Raw genomic sequence first — 27,490 nt, forward strand, 5'->3', positions numbered from 1 at the left:
AAATTGATAGCTTAAATAGATTCAAGGCAGAACTTGACAAACATTTGGAGCGAGTGGATGGGTGAAATAAGTGTTTTTTTTTGGCTGATGCTATATAAGCTTGCTTTCTTGCATCATGTGCCTTTGCCAATGTTAATGTTAATTTTAGATGACCGGCCAAATATTACCAAAATGTTCTTCTTTCTTAAATTAACTGGATACTTTCAAAACATATAAAATTAATAGTATATTATTTATAGAGAAGCTACACGAATATAAAGCAGAATCTTGGTTCTGTCCTAAATGACAAGAAGGAAAGTGAAAAAATGCTGATATACAAAACTCTCCTACTTAGTCTCGGCGCATTATAGCCTAAGCTGCTCTTGTGCCAATAGCTTTTAAATAACAACAACAACATTAATTTCTGTTGACAAAGTTTCTATCCATCATTGACAGAAATCCCGTGAGCTGGCCTAGCTGCCTGTTTACACTGTTGAGAAAACTTCATAACAGATCATAGAGTTAATCCAAAGCACTTTTCATTATCTACATGCATCACATTGCAGTTTTTTGGTGGTAACTAAGTGATATTTTAGTCTATGATTAATGCTAACCGCATGTATAACCTTTGCATTTTCCAGTGTTAAGTGTCAGTTGCCATATCTCAGCCCATCTAATTAGTCTGTCTTGTTGAATTAGCATCTCTTAATTATTGTCATTAACCTGCCCTGCCTGCCTTTTTGTTATCAGAAAACTTAGATATTAAACTTGAAATACCTACATCAATATCATTAATAGTAGTAGTAGTGGCATGTCATGCAAAAAAGCAAGTGTATGAGCTTATGCAGCATCAGCCAAAAAAAAAAAATCACACCATTCCCTCCAAATGCCTGTCCAGTTCCTCCTTAAATTTATTCAACCTATCAACTTCCACAACGACAGATGGAAGTTTGTTCCAGCAATTAACCACCAGCGGGCTAAAGGCAAATTTCCGCACATCTATTCAACATCTGTCTTTTCTTAATTTGAATTTATGCCACCTTAGGTTCGTAATCTGAACAATCCTGACCACTCGGCTACGGAGGCCATTAAGTTAAACTAACTGGTCCGTAATCACTCGTGTCATCCTTCGATCCCCCTTTGTGAATTGGAGATACATTCGCACATCTCCAGTCCGTGGGAACCTCCCCTGAGTCCAAGGATGCTCTCATAATTATGGCTAAGGGTTTGCTTAGTTGCTTTGCCGCCTCCTTTAATATAACTGGATAGATCCCATCCACCCCAGGTGCCTTTCTTATGTTTAACTTCAACAATTTCTCCTCCACTTTGCTCTCAGTTATTACAAAATCATTAAGTATCCTGCTACAATTTGATAACCTTCTGCCATTTTCAAACCTTAATAATTCCTCATGTGTGAATGTAGATGCAAAATATTCATTCAGTTTGTTTGCTATCTGAGCAGGATCATCAACAGTCGAACCATCGATGTCAAGTGGACCAATCAGATTCATCCCCTTCCTTTTAGAGTTTATATAAGTAAAGAAATCCTTGCTGTTTTTCTTAGCATCTTTTGCCAAGGATTTCTCGTAATCTGTCTTCCCTTGCCTAACCCCCTTTGTTACCTGATTACAGACTAGCTTATATCTGCCATAGGCTTCTCAGTCGCTTGATAATTTATATATATATATGTTTTTTTTATGAAAAACCCCAAACACGAAAGGTATCAAAACCTATAGTACTTAGTACCGTGCATGGGTTGAAGGAGAAGTATGGGGGAGGGGGATGCCGGAAACTTTGCTCTAGAGACTAAACATGGGTTTCACCACTTCAAGCCTCCAATAAGCAAAGTGGTGGTATTTCACCGGTTGATGAAAGTCATCTACCACCCCATGCATTTTTCTTCTCTGTTGCGAGTCTCATTAGTTCATTAGACAACCATTTAGGCCTAAACCTTGAACAATATTTCTATAGGTATGAAATTTTAGTAGCATCCACGATTAATTCCTTGAATGCTTCCCACTTAGAATTTGCTGTTGGTAACATCGCCAGTTTATTCCACTGTACAGAATTTAAAAACTGTCGGAGACCACTGTACTCACCTTTACGGAAGCAAAAACCCTTTCCTTTACCCCTGATGGTAATTAAATCTTTAAGTAAATCCCACATCAGTACACTGTGATCACTGCCACCTAGTGGTTCCTTTATCCGCAAATTCTTAATACAAGAATGATCACTGCTGATAACCAGATAAAGTGTATTACTTTCTCTGGTTGCCTCTCGAACATGCTGCTGCAGAAAACGATCATCCAATAAATCCACAAAAGTCTGACTAGTGTGTGAATGACCAACCCACAAGTTCCAGTCAATATCTGGGTCATTGACTAGATCAGTCAATATAAATTAATTATAAGTTAAAATCCCCCATTATAAGACATTCCGATTTACTAGCCCACTCTATTTCTCTGTACAATTGTTCATTGTACTCATTCGAGTCATTAGGCCTATAACACACTCCTACTCTTATTTTTGTTTTCGCAGTGCTTATGTCACACCAAACTGACTCAACAGTGCACTGTTCATCTATATCAACTGGATGCACTTCTTTTGATTTTATGTTTTTCTTAATTAACAGCATAACACCTCCTCCCTTTCTGTCCTGTCTATCCTTTCTGTACACATTGCACTCCCCAAATTCCAGTTCAGCATTCCTTATATCTGTGTGACACCACGTCTCTGCTATCCCAACAGTATCTGCCTTTGATGTCTTGACCAACACTTCAAATTCATCAAATTTATTTACTATACTTCTAGCATTGGTATACATGCAAGCATACATGCTCCTACTCCTATTCCTAGTTATCCTAACACATCCCATATACCCATCTATTTCAGGATGACTGCCATCCGTGTCTGAAACCCTCAACACTCCACACTCCAGGTCGCTAATTATTCTAATAGAAGTTGTGCAAGAATCAACTTCACCTCTGTCTATGGCTACTATTAAACTATTAGTTCTTGTATCCCCCCAAGCTATCAGTTTTCCGACCCACCTAACACTGCCTCGATAGCATCAGCAAATATTCTTGCACCCTTTCTATTTAAGTGTATCCCATCCCTATAGAAGCAGTCTCTCCTGTTAACAAGTACAGTCCAGGCTGAAAAAAAATTCTACCCCTTGAGCCTTGCACATTCTTTCCAGGGCCGAATTGATCGACAAGGCTCTCGTCATATACTCCCTTCTATCGTGTCTGGGCAGAATTGCAGACACTTTCAAATTCAACCCTAATTCTCGGCTTTTGTTCAACAGTGACCTGTACTTGTTAAGTAATTCTGTCGATCTCCTACTCTTAATATCATTGTGCCCTTAAAAGATGATATCTGCTCTACAACGTCATCAACCTTTGCCCCTGGCAGACATACCTTGGTCCTGTTCCACCATCCTTTTTACAAAGCATGTTTCCCGTTTCCCTGACAATAGAGTCTCCAACAACTACTAGTTCCTGAGGGACCAGCACATTCTGCCTTGGGGGTTGCTGCTGTGTCACGTGATGACCACGTGCAAGCTCTGCATTGATGTGGGCAGCTGTGAGCCTGATGGGCCCTCAATTTAGATCTTTCGAGGGCATCCACCCTGTCCTTCAAACTCTCATATAGGCCCATAACAATGCTGAGTTTTCGCCTGATTTCCTTACACTCCTTACATTGCGCGCACACACAAAGAAATCCCCCATGGCAATATCATGTTCCGTTCCAGAGAGTTCGGCAAACATTTCACAAGTTGCACATTTTTTTAGGCTGTGATGCGTTGGAGAATCACCCCCCTCAGTTCTCCCACGAGTCACAGCACTCCTGCCACTTTGTGCCCGTTGCTTTGCTGCTCTAGTTTTGGGCGTGATACTTTAAATTAATAAAATCAATAAATTAAATTAATTAAATGTCAATACTACGCTATCTAATAGAAACATGAAGCGTATTACTCTATAAATTATACGTTAATATTAATTATACATTAATGATGAATGGTAATGAAATCATTACCATTCATCATTACATTTGTCACGAAACAAACTCTGTGGGATTCCACTAATAATGCTAATGAAGGCCAGTGATTATAAATACCCTTCACCAATCAACCATCCCTTTATCCATAGTACTAACTTGACAAGTGGCAAAACACATGTTTTCATAGAGAATGGTTTTAATGTATGATACTTTATAAATTTAGCAATCATAAAATTATTATTGAAGTATTTTTTGTACATATTGAATTGATTCAGGTTACAAATATATTGAATATATTTGTAAAACCTGAATCAATATGTCCTTTGATGATAACATAATAAAAGCACTTAGATGTTGCAGAGTATCACCCATTTCAATTGTCACAGTTACTGATTTTGACTCCGTCCCCCCCCTTCCTTTTTTTTTCAGTATTTGGACTAGAAATGTGTTATAAACTTTGAAAACGGAGTCCCTTTAAATAAGCCTGCATTTGAGGTTGGGGGGAGGGCTTTATTTCATTTAGTGGTTCTTTGTGCTTATGATGTCTCTAAGAAGATATATAAAACATGTAGAATGCTGTTATACAAAACCCAGCTTTGGTGTGTTGATAATTTTGCTTTGCAGTTATGGTATTATCATAATTTAACTTTTTAAAAATGTATAAAATTTTTAGTTTATTAATTAATTTTTAAAAATCTTCCTTGCAGTGTGAAGATGATGAATATATTTGAACCATGTGCACTTCAGATAGGAGATCGAAATTTTTATATCATTAAAGAAACCGACCGAATTTTATCTTTAGATCAGTGGAAAAGAGAAATGACTTTACGGCTACAGACTGAATTTAACAGTTCTGATATAAGTATTTCAAAGACAGTAGTTCAGGAATTTAGTGAAAACAAAGAGAATATTGGTGATCTTCTGTGTGTTGAAGAACAAAATGGAGTTGAAGATGACTCAGAATTTGAAGATATTGATGATGATGATGAGGGAAATACTTCTGATACAGCATCTGTTACAAGCCAGTCAACTGCTTCCTCATTGGACAAATCAAAAGCAGGTAAAAAACCATAAATTCTTTTGAAGAATATTAAACTTGAAGCCTATTATTTTATTTCTTTAGTATAGTGGAAAATTGGCACTTATGATTCATGAGGCTCATTATATATGAGAAACCTATTAAAGATATATGTTAAATTCATACTAATAGTTATATATTGTGACTTTAAAGATGTTCACTTCAAGTGGGATGTATTTTTGAAGTCACAGCAGCAGCAGTCATGTTGGTGTATAGAAGTCACTAATCAAGTATTTTCGGGATAAATGATAAACTTTAAAAAATTATTGTTAATTCTGACACTATATTGAATAATAATATAAAAAGTTATCTTTAGAAACAATGGCCTTTTTATCCAAAAAAAAAAAAAATCCCAACTATCTTAAACTATTTTTTATTATTTTTTTCTTTTTAAGCGTAAAATTTTACTCCAAAACAGAGCCTTAAAAAATTGTTTTATGGTTATATTTCTCCAATGAACAAATACTTATTGATGCCGGTATGGGGATTCTACTATACATCAGGAATTCTAAAATGTTAAATATTTTCAAAAATTCACATGAAATTCACAGAGGTTTTTCTGTGTTTAGTAGAAGTTTAACTATTCTGTTGTTTTTATACAGGATGTTTTCTTTTTGCTGTGCAACTCATCAGTTTACAAGTATGTAATATGCCAGGATGAAAAGGAATCATGTGTTAGGAATGAAATTAATATTTGCTAAACTTTATTTCTGTATTATGCTCTGTGTCATGTTTTGCTGTCAGCTTGTGTCTGATGATGCCATATTCAAGTAAGGCAAACTATGTTTTTAGTTCAAACCTGCTGACAGCTGAGATCATTTTAAGAATGTTAGAAAAATTCACATGAAATTCACAGAGGTTTTTCTGTGTTTAGTGGAAGTTTATTCTATTGTTTTTATACAGGATGTTTTCTTTTTGCTGTGCAACTCATCAGTTTACAAGTATTACAGAGGTAAAGAAACCACCAAATGTTTAGGGAATAAGTTGGAGAGGATGGATTCTGTCTTGCATTGGTGTGAAGACAGGCAGTGATACTGGCTGACACAGCAGCAAATATGCAAAAGAAGGCTCCTGACTTCTCCACATAAATGTATAGATTGTCTACGGAAGCAAGGTCAACACTTTCAACTTGTTAAAAATGCAGTAGAACACCAAAAGGTGAAAATAAGATGTGGAATGATCAGTTAACAATTTTTCAAATTGAAAACACTGTTATACCAGATTGTTATAGTAGACATTGGCAGTGAGCGATGATTTTGTAATAACTGAGAGGAAAGTGGAGGAGAGATTGTTGAGGATAAACATAAAAAAGGCACCTGGGGTGGATGGGATCTATCCAGTTATATTAAAGGAGGCAGCAAAGGAAGTAAGCAAACCCCTGGCCATAATTATTAGAGCTTCTTTGGACTCAGGGGAGGTACCCATAGACTGGAGATGTGCAAATGTAACCCCAATTCACAAAGGAGGATCAAAGGCTGACACAAGTAATTATAGACCTGTTAGTTTAACTTCTGTTCCAGGAAAATTAATGGAGGCACTGGTTAAAGAAGCACTGCAGGATCATCTAGACAAGAATTCAGTTATAGCTCAGATGCAGCATGGTTTTGTTAAGGGCAGGTCTTGCCTGACCAATTTGATTGGATACTATGATGTAGTCACAAAAGAACTGGATGCAGGGAATAACTTTGATATTATATATTTGGATCTTAGAAAGGCTTTTGATACTGTTGCACATGGAAGACTGCTGCACAAATTGGAGCAGTGTAGCATTGGAGGCAAATTGCTGCTATGGATAAGGGGATGGTTGAGTGGCAGAAGACAGAGAGTGGTAATCAATGGACACTGCTCAACGTGGACTAATGTTATTAGTGGAGTTCCTCAGGGTTCAGTGTGGGGTCCGTTGTTGTTTTCGGTGTTTATGAATGATATTGATGATGGTATATCAAGTTTAATGTCCAAGTTTGCAGATGATACAAAGGTAGGCAGTGTTGTTAAGGACACTACTGACGCTATGCTGCTGCAACAGGATCTGGAAAGGTTGAACAGATGGGCTGAGAGGTGGCAAATGAAGTTTAACATTGACAAATGTAAAGTACTACATATGGGAAACAGTAACCCCAGAGCAACGTATCAACTCTGCGGTACTACACTGACAGTGGTGGAGAATGAAAAGGACCTGGGGGTAATTGTGCAGGCAGATATGAAGTTATCTGAGCAGTGCAGACGAGCTGCAAGAGTAGCTCATGGTGTCTTGTCAATGATATACAGGAATTTTTCTAGCAGGGATAAGGAGGTGATTATTCCCTTGTATAAGGCAATGGTTAGGCCACATCTTGAGTACTGTATACAGGTCTGGAAGCCTCATTTCAAGAAGGATGTAGAACTTCTGGAACGGGTACAGAGAAGGGCAACAAGATTAGTGAATGGAACAAAGGGTTGCTCTTACGAAGAAAGGCTTAAGTTTTGCAAATTACAGAGTCTGAAGACTAGGCACCGGCGAGGTGATCTGATAGAGGTGTATAAGGCTTTGAATGGTTTGAGCATGCTCAATGCCAATGGGATTCTTCCTCTTGCTCAGAATAATCACCTCAGAGGGCATAAATTCAAATTGAGGAAGGACGGATGTCGGATAGATGTGCGGAAATTTGCCTTTGGCCAGCGGGGGTGGTTGGTTGGTTGGTGGAACCGACTTCCATCATTTGTTGTTGAAGTTGATATCCTAAACAAATTTAAGTCTCAACTGGACAGGTATTTCAAACAAACGGAGGGGTGAAATGGGAGTGGTGTGTGTTTTTTTTTTTTTTTTTTTTTTTTTTTGGCTGATGCTGAATAAGCTTGCTTTCTTGCATCATATGCCTCTACTAATGCTAATGCTAACGCTAATGTTAGGATGGTTGCAAGCTGCAACCAGTAATGCTTGCATGCATGCTGCTGCATGCATACAAGCAAAAAATTAAAAATAAATTACCAAGTAAAAATAAGAATTTGAAAATTCTAGAAATAAGAAGCCCACACTTATCAAGGGAGGCACAGTGGCTTTGTCTGCATGATACTGTGCATAGAGACTGTCACTTTATCATTCAAGTTAATCTACACCATAAATGATACCAAAACAAAAATAACAAAATCAGCATTATTTCCAATACAATAACAAAAGCAGTGAATTGTAATAAATACTACTTAATAGCAAATTACATTAATCAATATTAGCAGCACTGATATGAGTTGATATTAATCAGAATTAGTTATCTTAATGCGCCTCCATAGCCAGGTGGGAAGGAGCAGCAGTGCGTAGCACACGCTTCTTGATTAGACCGGGGTTCGAGCCCGTCACCACCAAATACGGAAGATGCGGAAAGGTCAGGGAATGACCACCGCATATCCCGGAGCAATATGGCCTTAGTTGCTAATGCTCCTAAAAACCAAAAATAACAATAACAGTAATCTTAATTAGAAAGAAAATTATTACTCAATTTAACTTGACAGATATAATCTCTGTTGGTACAGTCATACATTGCTCAGTTGATACATTGCTGAGTTTAGTGTTCACTCGTTCTCCCAGAGTTGTAGATAATTAAATATGTCATTCCACGTCAGTCATTTCTGCATTGCAAAGACCTTGCTGTGCTACACTGACCTACAATTACCTCTGGGTAGTATTTTAATCTTTTTATTATTATTATTATTTAAATAGTATCCCTTTGTTATTGAGTTTTTTTTTTAAAGGCTGACTGATTACCAGCAATTAGTAAGTATGGCGTTACGCAGGATCAGGATTATTATATATTCACTAATATGTAATAATGGTAGACTTTGTGCTTCTTTTTTCCATTTTATTTGTTTTACAAATATTGGAAAAACTCACTATTTATAAAACTTGCAGCTGGTTATCAATATTTAATGCAACTGGTTATCAAGTGTGAAATGAAACCTCCACAGAGAGTATCCACATATTTAAATTTTTTGAGTTGTATCAAGCCAAGTAAGCATCATGTTTGGCCAAAAGGCATTTAATACTTAGAAGGATGGAAAACATATCTATCAAATTAGAAATTGCGGATACTTAGTTATTCTATGGCTGCTAGCCTTTTGTTTATTCCTGTATTAGTGGCTTACCAGCAGATGCATTTACAGCAGACTTTGTGGAGGAGATGAATATTTTGTTTTGAATCACTAAATAATAGGACTTTAACACACTCACTGCTAGCTTGACATGTGATCTTAATGCACTGAATTCAAAAATCACAGGATTGAATCAATCTAGATTGGGGAAGAGACATTTTTGGGCTTTCTTTTCACTATGGTTGAATTAATTAGCCTTTGGTGAAGGTTGCTTGACAAAAATATGGTTTTCTTCTTCTGTAAAATTAGAAGAAAATGTTTCTTAATTTCAGGTGGTTTTTCTTCCATGTAAATTAAAAACTTTTTATGCATATATGCATTAACTTGCAGTAAACATATTAAACGCCAGTGAAGAATAAGGGATAGCTGTAACTTGAAATCTATGCACATAACCATGTGGGAAGAAAAGATTGGTTTCATAAGTCATGGCACACTGGTATGAAAAAATAGGAAGGTATTAGTTCTCCCATATGAATCTTACTGATCAACAATGTAATGTAAATTTTACCCTGTTTTTTAATTAACAAACATACTTAATGAAGACTGATTAGAAAATATATTTTCTGACCTCCTACCCTCTGAAGAAGACATGGATTTTGGGATAGGCTATTTCCAGAGCTGTTTTGGGATAAGTTTTTTGTATGCTCACAAATAGTGCACACAGTGATCAGAGAAAATTCATTCTCTAATCACTGTCTCACTGATTAATTATTTAATTAACTCATTTTAAGTATGTTTCAATAATTTTGTGTCAATAATTCATTATTTGACTCTTCAGTCAACAAAAAAATTTGAATATAATTTTTTTTAAATTCTTGCATTCTTCAACAATAGGAGTTTTTTTTTATTATTAATGAAAAAGCATGGCTTTCCTTCAGTTAAATTTAAAATATCAAAATAGTCCTTCGTTAGTAGGTACCAAATCATAAATTATTGACACAACATTCAGCCTAGTTCTAAAGTTGACAATGCTTTCAAAACAGTTCCGTAAGATTGAGGTAGAGTTTGGAGGTGGGGTAAAAACATCACTTATTTACAGTTGTGGTACTGTCTACGAGCCAAAATTACAAAGGCATTAGTTGCCAGTTGTGAACTTTCATTGCCATGTCTGTTTCAATGCTATAATGGTAAACTGTTCACTTTCATTTCCATGATCGGTGTTTTACAAGCACTGAATGAAAAATGCTTTTGTCTTGCAACTTAGTAATCTGCACCAGTTTTTAAGGATATTTCATCAAAATATAAAATAAAAATTTTTTTCTTGTTAAGCTGTTATTTGCTTCTTTAAACAATATAGTTAAATATTACAGAATCCTGTCTATCTGCAATGTGTGATGTTGCAACTACATTAGTGACTGATGCACTTATAGGCTACTGAGAGGAAAGTTAAACTTCCCTCTCAGTAGCCTATAAGTGCTTGGACTCTTGAAGGTAAATATGGAAGCGAAATCCTTATTTGTATCTGCCTAATGACAACTTCTTAAATTACATGCAGGAAGCCTACTGACAGTGTATTGAACCATTGAGGTTAATTATGAGGACATGTTTGGACTGGAGGATAGCCAACGTATTACCAATGCAAAAAAGGCAATTCTAAGAGTGAAGTTGGTAACTACAGAATGGTTAGCCTGATTTCATTGGTAAGGAAAATCTTAGAGGCAATGATTAAGAGTGCAATCCAGGGGAATTTAGATAGAAATGGCATGCATTCTGAAGCACACATGGTTTTGTTAATGGAAAATCATGTTTAACTAACCTAGTATGCTATTTTGACAAAGTTACTCATGAGCTGGATGTAGGGCATAATTTCAACATTGTTTATTTGGATTTTAGCAAAGAATTTGACTAAGTCCCTCATGAGAGTTTACTGTATAAGCTGGCACATGTTAGGATTACTGGAAAAATTCTAAGATGGATTGCTGGGCAGCTGCAGGGCAGAAGGTTGTGCTTATTGGATATTCTCAGGATAGAATGCCCGGATTGTGGGGAATGTTATGTGGGCGAGACAAAACGACGGCTCAAGGATCGTCTGGGGGAGCATGCAAATGCTATAAAAACCGCTGATTACAATAAATCTGCTGTGGCCGAACATTTTTGGGAGAAGCAGCATCAAATTTCCCCAGAGGATGCGGTTATCATGGATCGAGCGCATGGGTTCTGGAACCGTAAATGGCTCGAGAGCCTACGAATCTGTTCATCCGACCACAATATTATGAATAGGGACAGAGGTATGCGTATGCATCCTCTGTTTGAAACTATTATCCTAAGTACGGATGAACGGTTTTGCTTAACACGTTCCCGAGCTATTTCCGCTTCCAGTTCAGACCATGCGCCGACTGCACCACGTGTATAGGTACCGTGAGCCTGTTATATATGGACGTGCTGCAGGAAGTTTTGTTACTGCTGAGGAAGGGAGCGCAAGCTTCCGAAAGCTCCAGAGATTTTTATCGTTTTTATCGCTTTTAATCCGGTTTATTTTAGTGTATTTTATCTCAAGGATTTTTTCAGGATATGGATATTCTCAGATTGGTGTAATGTCAAAAGTGAGGTCCTCAAAGGATTGTTTCTTGTATTACTGTTTCTGATTTTAGTTTCTGATTTTTATAAACAACATCGATGAAGGGATAAAGGGCTTGATGTCACAATTTGCAAATGATGTAAAGATTGGGAGAGTTGTTAATGATCAGTATCAAGCAGCTCTCCTTCAGGATGCCTTGAACAGGCTTCAGGAATGGTCAGAAAAGTATGTTTTAATGCCGAAAAATGCAGTCTTGCATGTAGGGATTGGAGCCCAAAATAAATTATACACTTAGTGAATTAAAAATTTTAGAGGAAGAGAGAGGGATCTGGGAATTACAATACAGGCAGACATGACATTTTTTGAGCAGTGTAAACAGGCAGCCAGGAAAACCCATTTTGTCCCATCAATGATTTATTGAGCATTATTCTGTAGAGATAGGGAGGTCATAATCCCACTGTATAAGACAGTTGTAAGATGGCATTTGGAATATGTGGCTAAGTATGGAGACTTTGTTTAAAAAAAATATTGCGCTTCTTCAATGGATCCAAAGACGGGCAGCTCACATGGTGAGATCAGCAAATGCGCGTCCATAAGAGGAAAGACTTCGGTTATGTGGACTGCAGAGCGTGGCAACCAGCAACCTTAGAGGGCACTTGATTGAGGTTTATAAGGCTCTGAGAGGGTGAGTAAAATAAATGAAAGAAAAATAAAAATAAATGAAATGAAATAAATAAATGAAGGGCCATAAATTCATGTTACAGGGGAAGGGATTAGATTGTAGGAAGTTTTCTTTTAGTAAACATACAGCTCTACAATTTACAAATAATAATAAACAAAAAAAAGTTGTGACCCATACACAATTTCCAATAAATGTATATTCTAAGCTCTGTTCAAAACTACTGGAACAAGTTTCTTCCACGGGTAGTTGAGGCTGACAGTTTGAAAAAATTCATAGTTCAACTAGATAGTTGCATTCATGAGGAGGAAGTGAATAATTTGTGGTTTCTATCTTTTTTCTTTTTTCTTTTTTTTTAGCCAGTGCATTAAAAGCCTGTGTCGTGTCTTCCTTGCACTATTTGGTATAGGCTGATCAGATTTGGGATAAAATGAAAGCATTTTGTTTTGCAATGAGACTATTCTTAATCTGTTAAGAAAAGAATTTTTATTTCAAGGTGTACCTTTTAAGTCTAGCTATAATTTATCTCAGTTTAAATTAGGTTTAGGTGTTCTTTTTACCGCTTTATGCTCATTGTCTGAAATCAGTCATGTAAATAAGTTGTATATCATTATTTTAATATTTTAACTGGTCAGTTAAGCTGGGTGGGGGGGGAGAAGTTGAAACTATGGAATTCTATTAATATTTAAAAAATGATTAATGCTTGCAAGAATGACTGGCGCAATATATATTTAAATGTATAATTAATATATTTAAGAGGGAGAGTTAATACCCAACTCAACTATGCCAGTAATCCATCAAATTAAGTTGTTTAACAATTTAATTGCTAATTAATGATTTTACTAATTGTGATTAATATCAGTGCTGTTAATATTGATATAATTAGTTACAAATTAGTTATTTTTAAGTATTTCTTATTTTCAGATTGTATCATTTATGATTTACATTACCTTGAATAATGAAAATCAGTACAGTTGTATTTCGCTACTGTTGCATACTAAATACTTTCTCCTTTCTGTAACAAAAACAAACAGCTCTACAATTTACAAATAATAATAAACAAAAAAAAAGTTGTGAACCACACACAATTTCTAATAAATGTATATTCTAAGCTCCATTCAAAAGAGAAGCTGTATTGGCACTGGGCATGCACATTTCTAATCCATGGGTTCTGATGGACAAATTCAATTTCTTGTATCAGTGGTGCTGGTAGTAATTGAGCAAGTGACCATTCTGCAGTTCTAAACTACTCTTATGTGAACTAGTTGTGAAACACACACAATTTTCAATAAATATATATTCTAAGCTCTATTCAAAAGAGAAGCTGTATTGGCACTGGGCATGCACATTTCTAATCCATGGGTTCGGATGGACAAATTCAATTCCTTGTATCAGTGGTGCTGGTAGTAATTGAGCAAGTGACCATTCTGCGGTTCTAAACTACTCTTATGTGAACTAGTCACCAGTTGGATGTTACTTTACAGCTGCTGAGAGAAAGAGTGCCCAGTGTGTGGGTGGTGCTTTAAAAATATATGTTTGAATACGGTTGTGAAATTTTAACATCATTATGTGGAATTAAATCTGTCATTTTGCGCACTTATGGAAGAGATTAACCCTTGAAGCTGCTTTGGGAGCATTTCCCTTGTTTTTAATACTATTTTACCAATCCAAGTTAAAAGATGAAGGATATAAAAATCTGCATGTATGTTCAGACTGAACGATTTTAATGTCCAAAAAAAATTTTTTTTTTTTTTTTTCTTTTTTTGCATTATTTATTTTAGTATGTAAAGTAGTTGTTTGTCCTTTCATGAAGCTTCCATGGTTAATATTTTAGTAAATGGCAATTTATTTATACACACAAATTAAAAAAAAAAAAAAAAAAGTTTAATTATAAAGTAAAGTTAAATTTTACAACTGTATTCTTCTCTTTCTTCCTTTCTTTATTAATCATATAGCCTATTGCTTCCATTTGTTCTTCCATCCTGATTGTTTCCTTCCACCTTAATTTAGATCTTCTATATGCCTCCCTCACCTCTCTCTCTCTCTCTGTTGTTTCATTTATTTGGTGAGATTTTTGTGGTTGGACCGAACGAATCACCTTGTCTTAAACATTTTTTTTAATTGGTACTTCTTTACATAATGTATCTTCAATTAATGTATTATTCCCCCCCTTCTCTCTCTCAAAGCTATGTAAATCATAATAAACAAAGACAGTACTTGTTTTATATACAGCTCATATGCATTGAGCTGCAAAATTGTTATGGTGCAAAATTTGAAACAGCAATCTTGTTATTATATACAAGAAGTTTATTGAATTCCTTCACAGCACATTATTCAAGTTAAATATAAATAAGGCACCTGGGACAAATGGCATCATTATATTAAGAGATACAGCAAAAGAGTTCATCAAACCTACACCTATAATTATGAGATCATCCTGGGATTCAGGGAAGATCCTATGCTGGAGATGTGTGAATATATCCCCAATTCACAAAGTGAGAACAAAGGTGGAATAAGTAATTACAGACCTGCAAATTTGATTTTTTTCAGGGAAAATAGTGGAATCACTGATTAAAGAAGTAATGAAAAATGTCAAAATTTTGCCTTTTGTTTGTTTTTTTGGATACATACTATCTGTCAAAGAATAATAATAAATAATAATAATATCAAAAATAAATAAAAAAATAAATTAATTTAAATTAATAAAATAAAATAATAAAAATAAAAGCCTTGTCTAACAATACAGTAATAGATATAACACATTTTTTAACGATTTTATTTTATTTGTAAGAGAAACTAAGAGAAAAGCAATTAGCATTTTTTTAGCATTAGCAAAGGCACATGATGCATGAAAGCAAGCTTATATAGCATCAGCCAAAAAAAACCAAAAAAAAACCCCTTATTTCACCCATCCACTCACTACAAATGTTTGTCAAGTCCTCCTTTGAATCTGTTTAAGCTATCAACTTCTACAATGACAGATGGAAGTTTGTTCCAACAATCAACCACCCGCTGGCTAAAGGGAAACTTCCGCACATCTATCCTACAACTGTCTTTCCTCAATTTGAATTTATGCCCTCTCAGACAAATATTCTGAGCAAGAGGAAGAATCCCATCAGCATTAAGCATGCTCAAAAGATTCAAGGCTGTATACACCTCAATCAGATCACCTCGCAGGTCAGGCGCCTCCGTAGCCAGGTGGGAAGGAGCAGCAGTGTGTAGCACATGCTTCTTGATTAGACCGGGGTTCGAGCCTTTCACCACAAAATACGGAGGATGTGGAAAGGTCAGGGAATGACCACCGCATATCCAGGAGCAATATGGCCGTAGTTGCTAATGCTCCTAAAAACCAAACAAACAACAAACCTCGCAGGTGTGCCTAGTCTCCAGACACTATAATTTGAAAAACTTAAGCCTTTCTTCATAAGAACAACCCTTTGTTCCATTCACTAATCTTGTTGCCCTTCTATGTACTCGTTCCAACAGTTCTACATCCTTCTTAAAATGAGGCCTGAAGACCTGTATTCAGTACTCATGGTGTGGCCTGACCATTGCCTTATACAAGGGGATAATCACCTACTTATCCCTACTAGAAAAATTCCTATATACAAAGGGTACTAGGAAAGTTTTGCAATACAGCTTTGTTTATTTAATTTTTTCAAAGTAATTTCCTCTACATTCAGTACACCTCTCCATCCTCCGAAACCAATCTTTAAACCAGTTCTGCCAAGTTTCACTAGGGAGTAAAGCACACTCGTTGTCCCAAGCCCGTAGAAGGTCCTCATCACTGGAAAACCGCCTCCCTTTTAGCTTCATTTTCACATGCGGGAACAGTGCAAAGTCGCAGGGAGCAAGGTCTGGACTGTAGGGAGGGTGCTCAAGACGTTTCAGTCCTGTCGTGGTCAAATATTCGGTGCACGCTTTGGCGCGGTGAGCTGCAGCATTATCGTGATGGAGGTACCAGGTGTCCATTCTTGACTTTGGCCGCAGGTTCTTCATAGATCCAATGACTTTAGGCAGGCATTGTTCAGTATACCACTTAGCTGTGACTGTCTTCTGCGTGTCCAAAACGACACGTTCCACAATTCCACTCGATTTGAAAAATACAGCTATCATTTTCTTCTTTACAGATCGGGATTTTCTGACAATTACGGGTGTGTCGTCATCATCAAAGACCCAAACTTTGTTTTGAGCCTTGGTCGGCAGATCGTAATAGTACAGCCAAGTCTCATCACCTGTCACGATGTTGTTCACATACCGAGATTGTCCCTTATCAAACTTTTTTAACATCTCCCGGCACCAAGTCACACGTCGTGTCATCTGCTCTTCAGTCAGTTGATGCGGCACCCAGAGAGAACAAAGTTTCTTCACGTGCAAATGATATGGCAGAATCGAACGAATTGCTGGTGCATTTAGGCCCAAAGTATCCTCTATCTGTTGGTAGGTCACTCGCCTGTTTTCGTCAAGCATTTTCCTCACAGCAGTAACGTTTTCCTCCATAACTGCCGTTCGTGGCCTTCCCGGCCTCTCAGAATCCTCCAGAGTGAAATTTCCCCTTTGGAATTCTCTATACCACCTGAATATCGTTGTACGATGTGGACAATCATCATCTAGTGCAAGAGTCATTTCTTCTAAGCACTGGTCTATGGTTAAACCATGCACGAAATTATACCGCAAAACTGTCCTTATCTCATTTCGTGACCACGATGCCATCGCAAGCACTTTACACTCTCACTACTAATGAATAACTGAGCCCATCGACTTGGTGCGGCGGCTACTATGCACGTATGAACATGTCTCAATATGCAGCAACAAGCAGCTTCCTGTGATTCATTGTTGCGTCATATTGCAAAACTTTCCTAGTACCCTTTGTATATCATTGACAAGACACCATGAGTTACTCTTGCAGACTGTCTGCACTGCTCAGAAAACTTAATATCTGCCTACACAATTACCCCCAGGTCCTTTTCATTCTCTACCACTGTCAGTGTGGTACCACAGAGTTGATACGTTACTCTGGGATTACTGCTTCCCATATGTAGTACTTTATATTTGTCAATGTTAAACTTCATTTGCCACCTCTCAGCCCATCTGCTCAACTTTTCTAGATCCTGTTGCAGCACTGTACTGTCATTAGTGTCATTAACAACCCTGCCAACCTTCGTATTGTCTGCAAACTTGGACATTAAGCTTGATATACCATCATCAGTATCATTTATAAATACAGAAAACAACAATGGACCCAACATTGAACCCTGAGGGACTCCACTGATAACATTAGTCCACGAAGAGCAGTATCCATTGATTACCACTCTCTGTCTTCTCCCACTCAACCATCCCTTTATTCATAGCAGCAATTTGCCTCCAATGCCACACTGCTCCAATTTGTGCAACAGTATCAAAGGCTTTTCTAAGATCCAAATATATGATATCAAAGTTATTCTTTGCATTCAGTTCCTTTGTGACTACATCATAGTATCCAATCAAATTAGTCAGACAAGACTTCCCCTTAACAAACCCATGCTGTGTCCGAGCTATAACTGAAGTCTTGTCTAGATGATCATGCAATGCTTCTTTAACCAGTGCCTTCATTCATTTCCCTGGAACAGGTCTGTAAATCTGTAATTACCAGTGTCTCCTTTGTAGATTGGGGTCACATTTGCATATCTCCAGTCCATGGCTACCTCCCCTGAGTCCAGGGAAGCTTGCATAATTATGGCTAAGGGTTTGCTTACTTACTTTGCCACCTCTTTTAATATAACTGGATAGATTCCATCCATCCCAGGTACCTTTCTTGTGTTTATCTTCAACAATATCTCCTCCACTTTACTTTTAGTTATTACAAGATTATCTAGGCGCCTCTGTAGCCAGGTGGGAAGGAGCAGCAGTGTGTAGCACATGCTTTTTGATTAGACTGAGGTTCGAGCCTGTGAGCCACCAAATATGGAGGATGTGGAAAGGTCAGGGAATGACCACCACATATCCTGGAGCAATATGCCCTTAGTTGCTAATGCTCCTAAAAACCAATTAACAACAACAACAACAACAAGATTATCTAGCTTACTGCCACAGTTGAATACACCTCTGGCATTCCCCTCCTTGAATAACTCTTCATGTGTGAATGTCAATGCAATATACAAAGGGTACTAGGAAAGTTTTGTAATATGACGCAACAATGAATCACAGGAAGCTGCTTGTTGCTGCATGTTGAGACATGTTCATACGTGCATAGTAGCCGCCACACCAAGTCGATGGGCTCAGTTATTCATTAGTAGTGAGAGTGTAAAGTGCTTGCGATGGCATCGTGGTCACGAAATGAGATAAGGACAGTTTTGCAGTATAATTTCGTGCGTGGTTTAACCATAGACCAGTGCTTAGAAGAAATGACTCTTGCACTAGATGATGATTGTCCACATCGTACAACGATATTCATGTGGTATAGAGAATTCCAAAGGGGAAATTTCACTCTGGAGGATTCTGAGAGGCCGGGAAGGCCACGAACGTCAGTTACGGAGGAAAATGTTACTGCTGTGAGGAAAATGCTTGATGAAAACAGACGAGTGACCTACCAACAGATAGAGGATACTTTGGGCCTAAATGCACCAGCAATTCGTTCGATTCTGCAAGATCATTTGCACGTGCAGAAACTTTGTTCTCTCTGGGTGCCGCATCAACTGACTGAAGAGTAGATGACACGACGTGTGACTTGGTGCCGGGAGATGTTAAAAAAGTTTGATAAGGGACAATCTCGGTATGTGAACAACATCGTGACAGGTGACGAGACTTGGCTGTACTATTACGATCTGCTGACCAAGGCTCAAAACAAAGTTTGGGCCTTTGATGATGACGACACACCCGTAATTGTCAGAAAATCCCGATCTGTAAAGAAGAAAATGATAGCTGTATTTTTCAAATCGAGTGGAATTGTGGAACGTGTCGTTTTGGACACGCAGAAGACAGTCACAGCTAAGTGGTATACTGAACAATGCCTGCCTAAAGTCATTGGATCTATGAAGAACCTGCGGCCAAAGTCAAGAATGGACACCTGGTACCTCCATCACGATAATGCTGCAGCTCACCGCGCCAAAGCCTGCACCGAATATTTGACCACGACAGGACTGAAACTTCTCGAGCACCCTCCCTACAGTCCAGACCTTGCTCCCTGCGACTTTGCACTGTTCCCGCATGTGAAAATGAAGCTAAAAGGGAGGCGGTTTTCCAGTGATGAGGACCTTCTACGGGCTTGGGACCACGAGTGTGCTTTACTCCCTAGTGAAACTTGGCAGAACTGGTTTAAAGATTGGTTTCGGAGGATGGAGAGGTGTATTGAATGTAGAGGAAATTACTTTGAAAAAATTAAATAAACAAAGCTGTATTGCAAAACTTTCCTAGTACCCTTTGTATTCATTTAGTTTGTTAGCTACCTTAGCAGGATCATCATCAGTTGAACCATTGATATCAAGTGGACCAATCTGATTCATCCCCTTCTAAAGTTTATATAAGTAAAGAACCCTTTGCTGTTTTTCTTTGCATCCTTTGCCAAAGATTACTTGTAATTTGCCTTCACCTGCCTAACCTCCTTTGTAACTTAGTTACAGACCAATTAACGGAAATGAAAATATTGTACACTATATATTTTGAAATATATAATATTTTAGTATCACACTAAAAAGAATTACAATCTTAATATAAAAGGAAACATACAAACCATTAACTTTTTAATAAATTAATCTAATTTAAAGAAAGAATCCAATGTTGTTTATGCAGTGTTTTTCTTATATGCATTTTTAACTACAGACATGAAATGCAATGTTGTTTCTTTATCAATGTTACTGCAGGCCAACACATTCTCTATTATGCTCAATGCATTTTGGGAATCTTTTCAGATGGCAGCACGTGTGTGTGTGTGCGCGCGCGCGTGCGTGCACCCTTCACTTTTGCTGTCTGGTAACAAAAACATCATCATTTTGCTTGGTGCTCAGCAACTCTTTCGTTTTTGGAGTTGCTGTGTTTTCAAATTCCTCTATTTTCAATGTTGCTGTCACATTCCTCTGCTGGACCATGTTTTTCGATAATATTCTCTATAAAGCCACTCTTTCTGAAGCAGTTGATTATTACACTGTACACTATACTGAGGCAATACTGTCCCAAGCAATAACAAGATTACAGATAGCATCCAAGACATTCTAATTTGGCTGCAAATTGTTCCCTGCTTCTAGGTTGTTGGTGCAAGAATGTTTGCTGATGCTATTGAGACAGTGTTAGGTGGGTCGGAAAACTGCTAGATTGGGGTGGATACAAGGACTAATAGATTAACAGTAGCTACTGGCAGAGGTGAAAGTGATTCTTGCACTGCTTCTATTGGAATGAGCCGCAGCCTGGAAAATAAGATGCAGGATATTTCACAGACTGCTCAGACTCATTGGGGTACAAGTAAACACATGGGTTGTGTTAGGATAGCTAAGAAAAAGAACAGGTGCATGTATACTTGCGTGTACACCAATGCTAGGAGGTTAGTAAATAAATTTGATGAATTTGAGGTATTGCTCAAAACATCAAAGGCAGATATTGTGGGGATTTCAGAGACGTGGTGTCACACAGATATAAGGAATGCAGAACTGGAATTTGGGGAGTACAATGTCTACAGAAGGGATAGACAGGATAGGAAGGGAGGAGGGGTTATGATATTAGTTAAGAAATACATAAAATCCAAAGAAGTGAAGCCAGTCGACATTGCTGGACAGTACAGTGTCGAGTCAGTTTGGTGTGACATAAGCATTGGGAGATCAAAATTGAGAGTAGGAGTGTGCTATAGGCCTAATGACTCTGATGAGTATAATAAGAAATTGTACAGGGAAATAGAGTGGGCCAGTAAATCAGAGAGTCTTATAATGGGGGATTTTAATTTCCCAGATGTTGACTGGAATTTGGGGGCTGGTCACTCACACACTAGCAAGGCTTTTGTGGATTTATTGAATGATTGTTTTCTACAGCATGTTCAGGAGGCAACTAGAGGGAGTAATACTCTTGATTTGATTATCAGTAGCGATTCTTCATGCATTAAGAATCTGCAGGTAAATGAACCACTAGGTGGCAGTGATCACAGTGTGCTGAAGTGGGAGTTACTCAAAGAGGTAACTACCATTAGGGGTAAAGGGAAGGGTTATTGCTTTCGTAAAGGCGACTACGATGGACTGAGACAGTATTTAAATTCTATACAGTGGGACCAACTGATGATGTTATCAACAGCAAATTCAAAATGGGAAGCATTCAAAGAACTTATCTTGGAAGCTACTAGGCTTTACATACCAACTAAGAAATATTGTTCAAGGTTTAGGCCTAAGTGGATGTCAGATGAACTAATGAGACATGTGGCAGAGAAAAAAAATGCATGGGATACATATAAATTAACAGGTAACACAGAAGGCTATGATAGATGTAAACTGGTCGTAACCAAGTCACAAAGGAGGTTAGGCAGGCAAAGGCAGATTACGAGAAATCTTTGGCAAAGGATGCAAAGAAAAACAGCAAAGAGTTCTTTACGTATTTAAACTCTAGAAGGAAGGGGGTGAATCAGATTGGTCCACCTGTTGATGATCCTGCTCAAATAGCTAACAAACTAAATGAATATATTTTGCATTGACATTCACACATGAGGAGTTATTCAGGTAGGGGAATGCCAGAGGTGTATTCAACTCTGGAAGTAAGCTAGAGAATCTTGTAATAACTGAGAGTAAAGTGGAGGAGAAATTGTTGAAGATAAATACAAGAAAGGCACCTGGGGTGGATGGGATCTATCCAGTTATATTAAAGGAGGCAGCAAAGGAAGTAAGCAAACCCTTAGCCATAATGATGAGAGCTTCTTTGGACTCAGGTGAGGACCCATGGACTGGAGATGTGCAAATGTGACCCCAATTCACAAAGGAGGATCAAAGGGTGACACAAAGTAATTATAGACGTGTTAGTTTAACTTCTGTTCCTGGAAAATTAATGGAGGCACTGGTTAAAGAGGCACTGCAGGATCATCTAGACAAGACTTCAGTTATATCTCAGACACAGCATGGTTTTGTTAAGGGGAAGTCTTGCCTGACCAATTTGATTGGATATTATGATGCAGTCACAAAAGAACTGGATGCAGGGAATAACTTTGATATTATATACTTGGATCTTAGAAAGGCTTTTGATACTGTTGCACATAGAAAACTGCTGCACAAATTGGAGCAGTTTGGCATTTGAGGCAAATTGCTGCTATGGATAAAGGGGTGGTTGAGAGGGAGAAGACAGAGAGCGGTAATCAATGGACACTGCTCATCGTGGACTAATGTTATTAGTGGAGTCCCTCAGGGTTCAGTATTGGGTCCCTTATTGTTTTCTGTATTTATAAATGATATTGATGATGGTATATCAAGCTTAATGTCCAAGTCTACAGACGATACGAAGGTTGGCAGGGTTGTCAAGGACACTACTGACACTATGCTACTGCAACAGGATCTGGAAAGGTTGAGCAGATGGGCTGAGAGGTGGCAAATGAAGTTTAACATTGACAAATGTAAAGTACTACATATGGGAAACAGCAACCCCAGAGCAACATATCAACTCTGTGGTACTACACTGACAGTGGTAGAGAATGAAAGGGACCTGGGAGTGGTTGTGCAGGCAGATATGAAGTTCTCTGAGCAGTGCAGACGGGCTGCAAGAGTAGCTCATGGTGTATTGTCAATGATATATAGGAATTTTTCTAGCAGGGATAAGGAGGTGATTATTCTCTTGTATAAGACAATGGTCAGACCGCACCTAGAGTACTGTATACAGGCCTGGAGGCCTCATTTCAAGAAGGATGTAGAGATGCTGGAACAAGAAGGGCAACAAGATTAGTGAATGGAACAAAGAGGTGCTCTTACGAAGAAAGGCTTAAGTTTTGTAAATTACAGTGTCTGGGGACTAGGCCCCAGTGAGGTGATCTAATAGAGGTGTATAAAGTCTTGAATGGTTTGAGCATGCTCAATGCTGATGGGATTCTTCCTCTTGCTCAGAGTAATCACCTGAGAGGGCATAAATTCAAATTGAGGAAAGACAGATGTAGGATAGACGTGAGGAAATTTGCCTTTAGCCAGCCGGTGGTTGCTTGGTGAAACAGACTTCCATCCCTCTTTTTTTTTTTTTTTTTATGAGAACCCCAAACACGAGAGGTATTAAAACCTATAGTACTTAGTACCGTGCTTGGGTTGGAGGTTGAGAAGACAAAAGAAGATATTTGTTGACATTTGACTTGAACTTCTGTAGATTGTAATTTTCAGGAAATACGTATGAAGGAAGGTTGTTCCAGAAAACCGCAGTTGAATGAATAAATGAGGAAGATGAAAAGTTGGTTCTGTGGGTTTGAAGTTGGACAGTAAATGGATGTTGGCTGGTGGCGGCACGTGTTTGGGCGGTTTTGAAAGAGAGAGCAGGAATTATAGAAGCCAATTCAGAAGAACAGTGGCCATGGAAGTGTCTGTAGAAGAGGCATGCAGCAGAAACAGTACGTCTAGGAGAAAGCGAGTGGAGAGACTCTGTTAGAGATGAATCATTAATTAACCTAACTGCCCTCTTCTGAATGGAATCAAGAAGCCTGAGAGAGGTTTTGGGGGCACCACCCCAGATGTGGGAACAATATTCCATGGCAGGGCGGATTTGCGATTTATACAGAGTGAGCAGCTGTTTGGAAGAAAAGTAACGCCGAGAGCGAAAGAGAAAACCAAGTTTTTTAGATGCAGAGGAAGCAATATTTGTAATGTGCTTTTGCCAAGAGAGATTAGAAGTCAGGGTAATCCCCAAAAGAGATATATCATTTTGCCTAGAAATCGGAGTGTCACTAAAGATAAGCATAGGAGCAGAAGAATCCTTTTTGCGAGATATAAGACAAGACTGAGCTTTAGAAGGGTTGAAATCAACTAAGTTGTCTTTGCCCCACTGGAGAATTACCTGAAGATCGGCATTTAAGGAATTGGCAGCAGATTTTCGAGAACTTGAAGCTGATTGAGCAGGACAAGGTTTCTCAAAATGGAAAGTTGAATGCAATGTGCTATCATCGGCAAAACTATGGATAGGATTTCCAGTCAATGTAAGAAGGTCATTGATATACAAGAGGAAAAGAGTGTGGGAAAGAACTGAACCTTGGGGGGACACCGGCATTAGTGGAGAAGTTAGAAGACAGAGAGCCATCTACCATCACCCTCAGTGAACGATCAGAGAGAAAACTGGATAACCAATTACTAAAAACAGTTGGCAAACCTTAAGATGGAAGCTTGTTTAGAAGACCTTTATGCCAAACACGATCAAAAGCCTTTGAGATGTCAAGAGCAACTACTTGTGTTTCACCGAACTTTTCCATTGCATTAGTCCATAAACGGGTAACATAAGCCAGAATATCACCAGTGGATCGACACTGACGGAATCCATACTGGTGATCGTTGATCAGACGGAAGGTTTCTAGGTAGTTTAAGAGTTGCCGGTTAATTGATTTCTCCATTACTTTAGAAAGAGTAGAAGTAATTGCAATGGGACGATAATTGGATGGGAGGGATTTGTCACCCTTTTTAGGAACTGGCTGGATATGAGCAAATTTCCAAGCAGAAGGAAAAAAACCTTTGGAATAAGAAAGTGAAAAAAGGCGACAAAGAATGGGAGTAAGTTCAGGAGCACAGGTTTTGAGAACAAGTGGAGAAATACCATCAGGACCTGGAGCTTTCTTAGCATCAAGATTCATCAAAATCCTTCTGATATCCTTTTGACGGAAGACCACAGAAGGTATTGAATGGAGCGTGTTAGGAATGGCGGGAGGTGTTTTACCAAGATCATTAATGCATGAGTTGAAAGAAAAATGGGATGCTAGCAGGTCAGCTTTATCCTTGGCTGAAGTGACAACAGAACCATCTGGCTTGGACAGAGGTGGGAGCAGAGATGGGCAAAATTTGCGGCCAATAGCTTTGGCAAGAGACCAGAATGCTCGGCTACCATTAGGGCAAGAAGCAAGTTTTTTACTCTTAGCCTGTTCAAACTCTAGTTTGGACTGATTAATAACTGCTTTACAATTGTTGCAAGCTTTGGTGTAGGCAGAAAATGAAACTGAAGAATTAGAAATAAGCCAATTACGATATGCAACATTCTTCTCTTGGACAGCCGTAGTACATTTGTTGGAGAACCAAGGTTTAGATAAAGGACGAGATTTTAAAGTGGAGTGTGGGATAAAGGATTCCATTCCTGCAAGAATAATTTCACTGACACAATCTGAGCAAACGTTGACATCAGAAGTTTTGAAACAGTAATCAGACCAAGGAAAAGAAGAAAAGAAGTTTCGCAGGTCATCCCATTTTGCATTCTTGTAATGCCAAACAATACGAGGTTGGGAATAGCCATGAGATAAAGGTTCCATTGGAGAAGAGACAATCATCAAGTTGTGATCTGAAGTGCCTAAAGGACCTCTCACTTCGACCTTGTACTTAGAAGGGTTGTTTGTGAGAAAAAGATCAAGCGTATTGGCTGTATGATTAGGATTGTCCGGTATTCTTGTAAGTAAATGAACAATCTGTGCTAGGTCATTAGTAATTGCAAAAGCCTCAGCATCTCGACCTGCTGGGTCGGTGTAACTAGAAAACGGAAGCCAGCTGGAGTTGTGAACGTTAAGATCACCATGGAAAATTACCTCACTGTTAGGAAAGTTGGACTGGAGAAAATCAATTTGCAAAGAGAGGAAGTCAAAGAGCTCCAAGTGATTAGTGGAGTTGGGAGAACGGTAGAGACAACAGAAGAATTTGACACAATGAGGTAGAGAGATTTTAAGCCAGAGAAGATCAAAGAGAGGAGATTCCAAATTGCCAAGTCTCTGACAGGGAATATCAGAACGGACATATGCACAAGTAGCACCTTTGAGGCGAAAGGAATCATGCAGCAAATAATTTGGACATCTGAGATGAGCAGTAGTTGAATCAACTGATAACTGAGATTCAGTCAGAAAAATACATGGGGTTTGGAAGACTGCAAGTGGAAATGGACATCGTTGAGATTGGAATTGAGACCACGTATATTTGTGAAATGAATTAGGAAGTCCTTGGGAGGTTTAGATCTTTTCGGAGATAAGCTTGCTCTATTATTTTGACAATTCATGGTGTATTCAATAGTAAGAAAAAGTGGGTGGGACATGCTGTATGAAGTAATGAAATTTTTGGATATGGCATACATGTGGTAAGAATATACCCAGATCCTTGACATAACGTGGCCTCGACAATGCTCCCCGCATACACACTACTCGGACTCCCTCCAGTCACTGTCTGGCAGAGTAGAGGTAGCAAGATTATACACTAGCTGATCCGGAAGCTTCCTAGAGAGTTACCAATAGGTTTGGTCCGGTGTACTATCTAGCGGCCGGCCTGCGAACACCGTTTTACAGCTGTACCCTCGAAATGTAAGGAATATTGGATCTAGCCATGACATTCATCATAACCTCAAAAATCATCACTCATACTGCATGATGGAAGAGATAGGGAAGGGTTGGCCGGAACTTAGCTCTAGAGACTAAACATGGGTTCCACCACTTCAAGCCTCCAATAAGCAAAGTGGTGGTATTTCACCGGTTGATGAGAGTCATCTACCACCTAGTACTGCCTGGTAACATAGAGGGGCGGTGTTCCTCCATGTGGTGTGGGCGCCACACCTCGACCCCTGCTTACTTTGGTTCACACCTGGGTGGTCACCCACCATGTACTTGTGCGTGGAGGTTATACCCAGGATTACTAACAGTCCCACCATCGTGAAGGTGCAAGCAGAGGATTTGGCTGTTATAGACCGTCCGGACTTCACCGAAATTGGGTTCACTTGACTTAAGTGTCACCCGAATATCAGTTCCATCAGCGTTTTAGACTCCCAGGTAGCAAGAACAGCTAGTCTGGCATATCTGAGAGAATGTCTGTGACAACCTCAAGGACCTTGTCGTGGAAGTTTATAGCCTAAATAAATTTAAGGCTCAGTTGGACAGGTATTTCAAACGAACAGAGGGGTGAAGTGGAAGTGGTTATTTTTTATTTATTTATTTATTTATTTTTTTTTTTTGGCTGATGCTACATAAGCTTGCTTT

At 38.4% G+C, this 27,490-nt stretch overlaps 1 protein-coding gene across 2 annotated transcripts in view; it reads left to right on the forward strand.

Moving 5' to 3' along the window:
- Positions 1–27,490, forward strand: part of LOC150076458 ((E3-independent) E2 ubiquitin-conjugating enzyme UBE2O) — a 758,089-nt gene that overhangs the window by 162,259 nt on the left and 568,340 nt on the right. For both annotated transcript variants that reach the window (XM_090387793.1, XM_090387794.1), the window contains exon 7: positions 4,689–5,041. In XM_090387793.1, the coding sequence (XP_090243919.1) occupies positions 4,689–5,041 (353 nt within the window). The remainder of the gene's footprint in view (positions 1–4,688; positions 5,042–27,490) is intronic.

The sequence above is a fragment of the Mastigoproctus giganteus genome, chromosome 13 (assembly GCF_048544385.1).
Source record: "Mastigoproctus giganteus isolate SK-2022 chromosome 13, ASM4854438v1, whole genome shotgun sequence".
Classification (NCBI taxonomy): Eukaryota; Metazoa; Arthropoda; class Arachnida; order Uropygi; family Thelyphonidae; genus Mastigoproctus; species Mastigoproctus giganteus.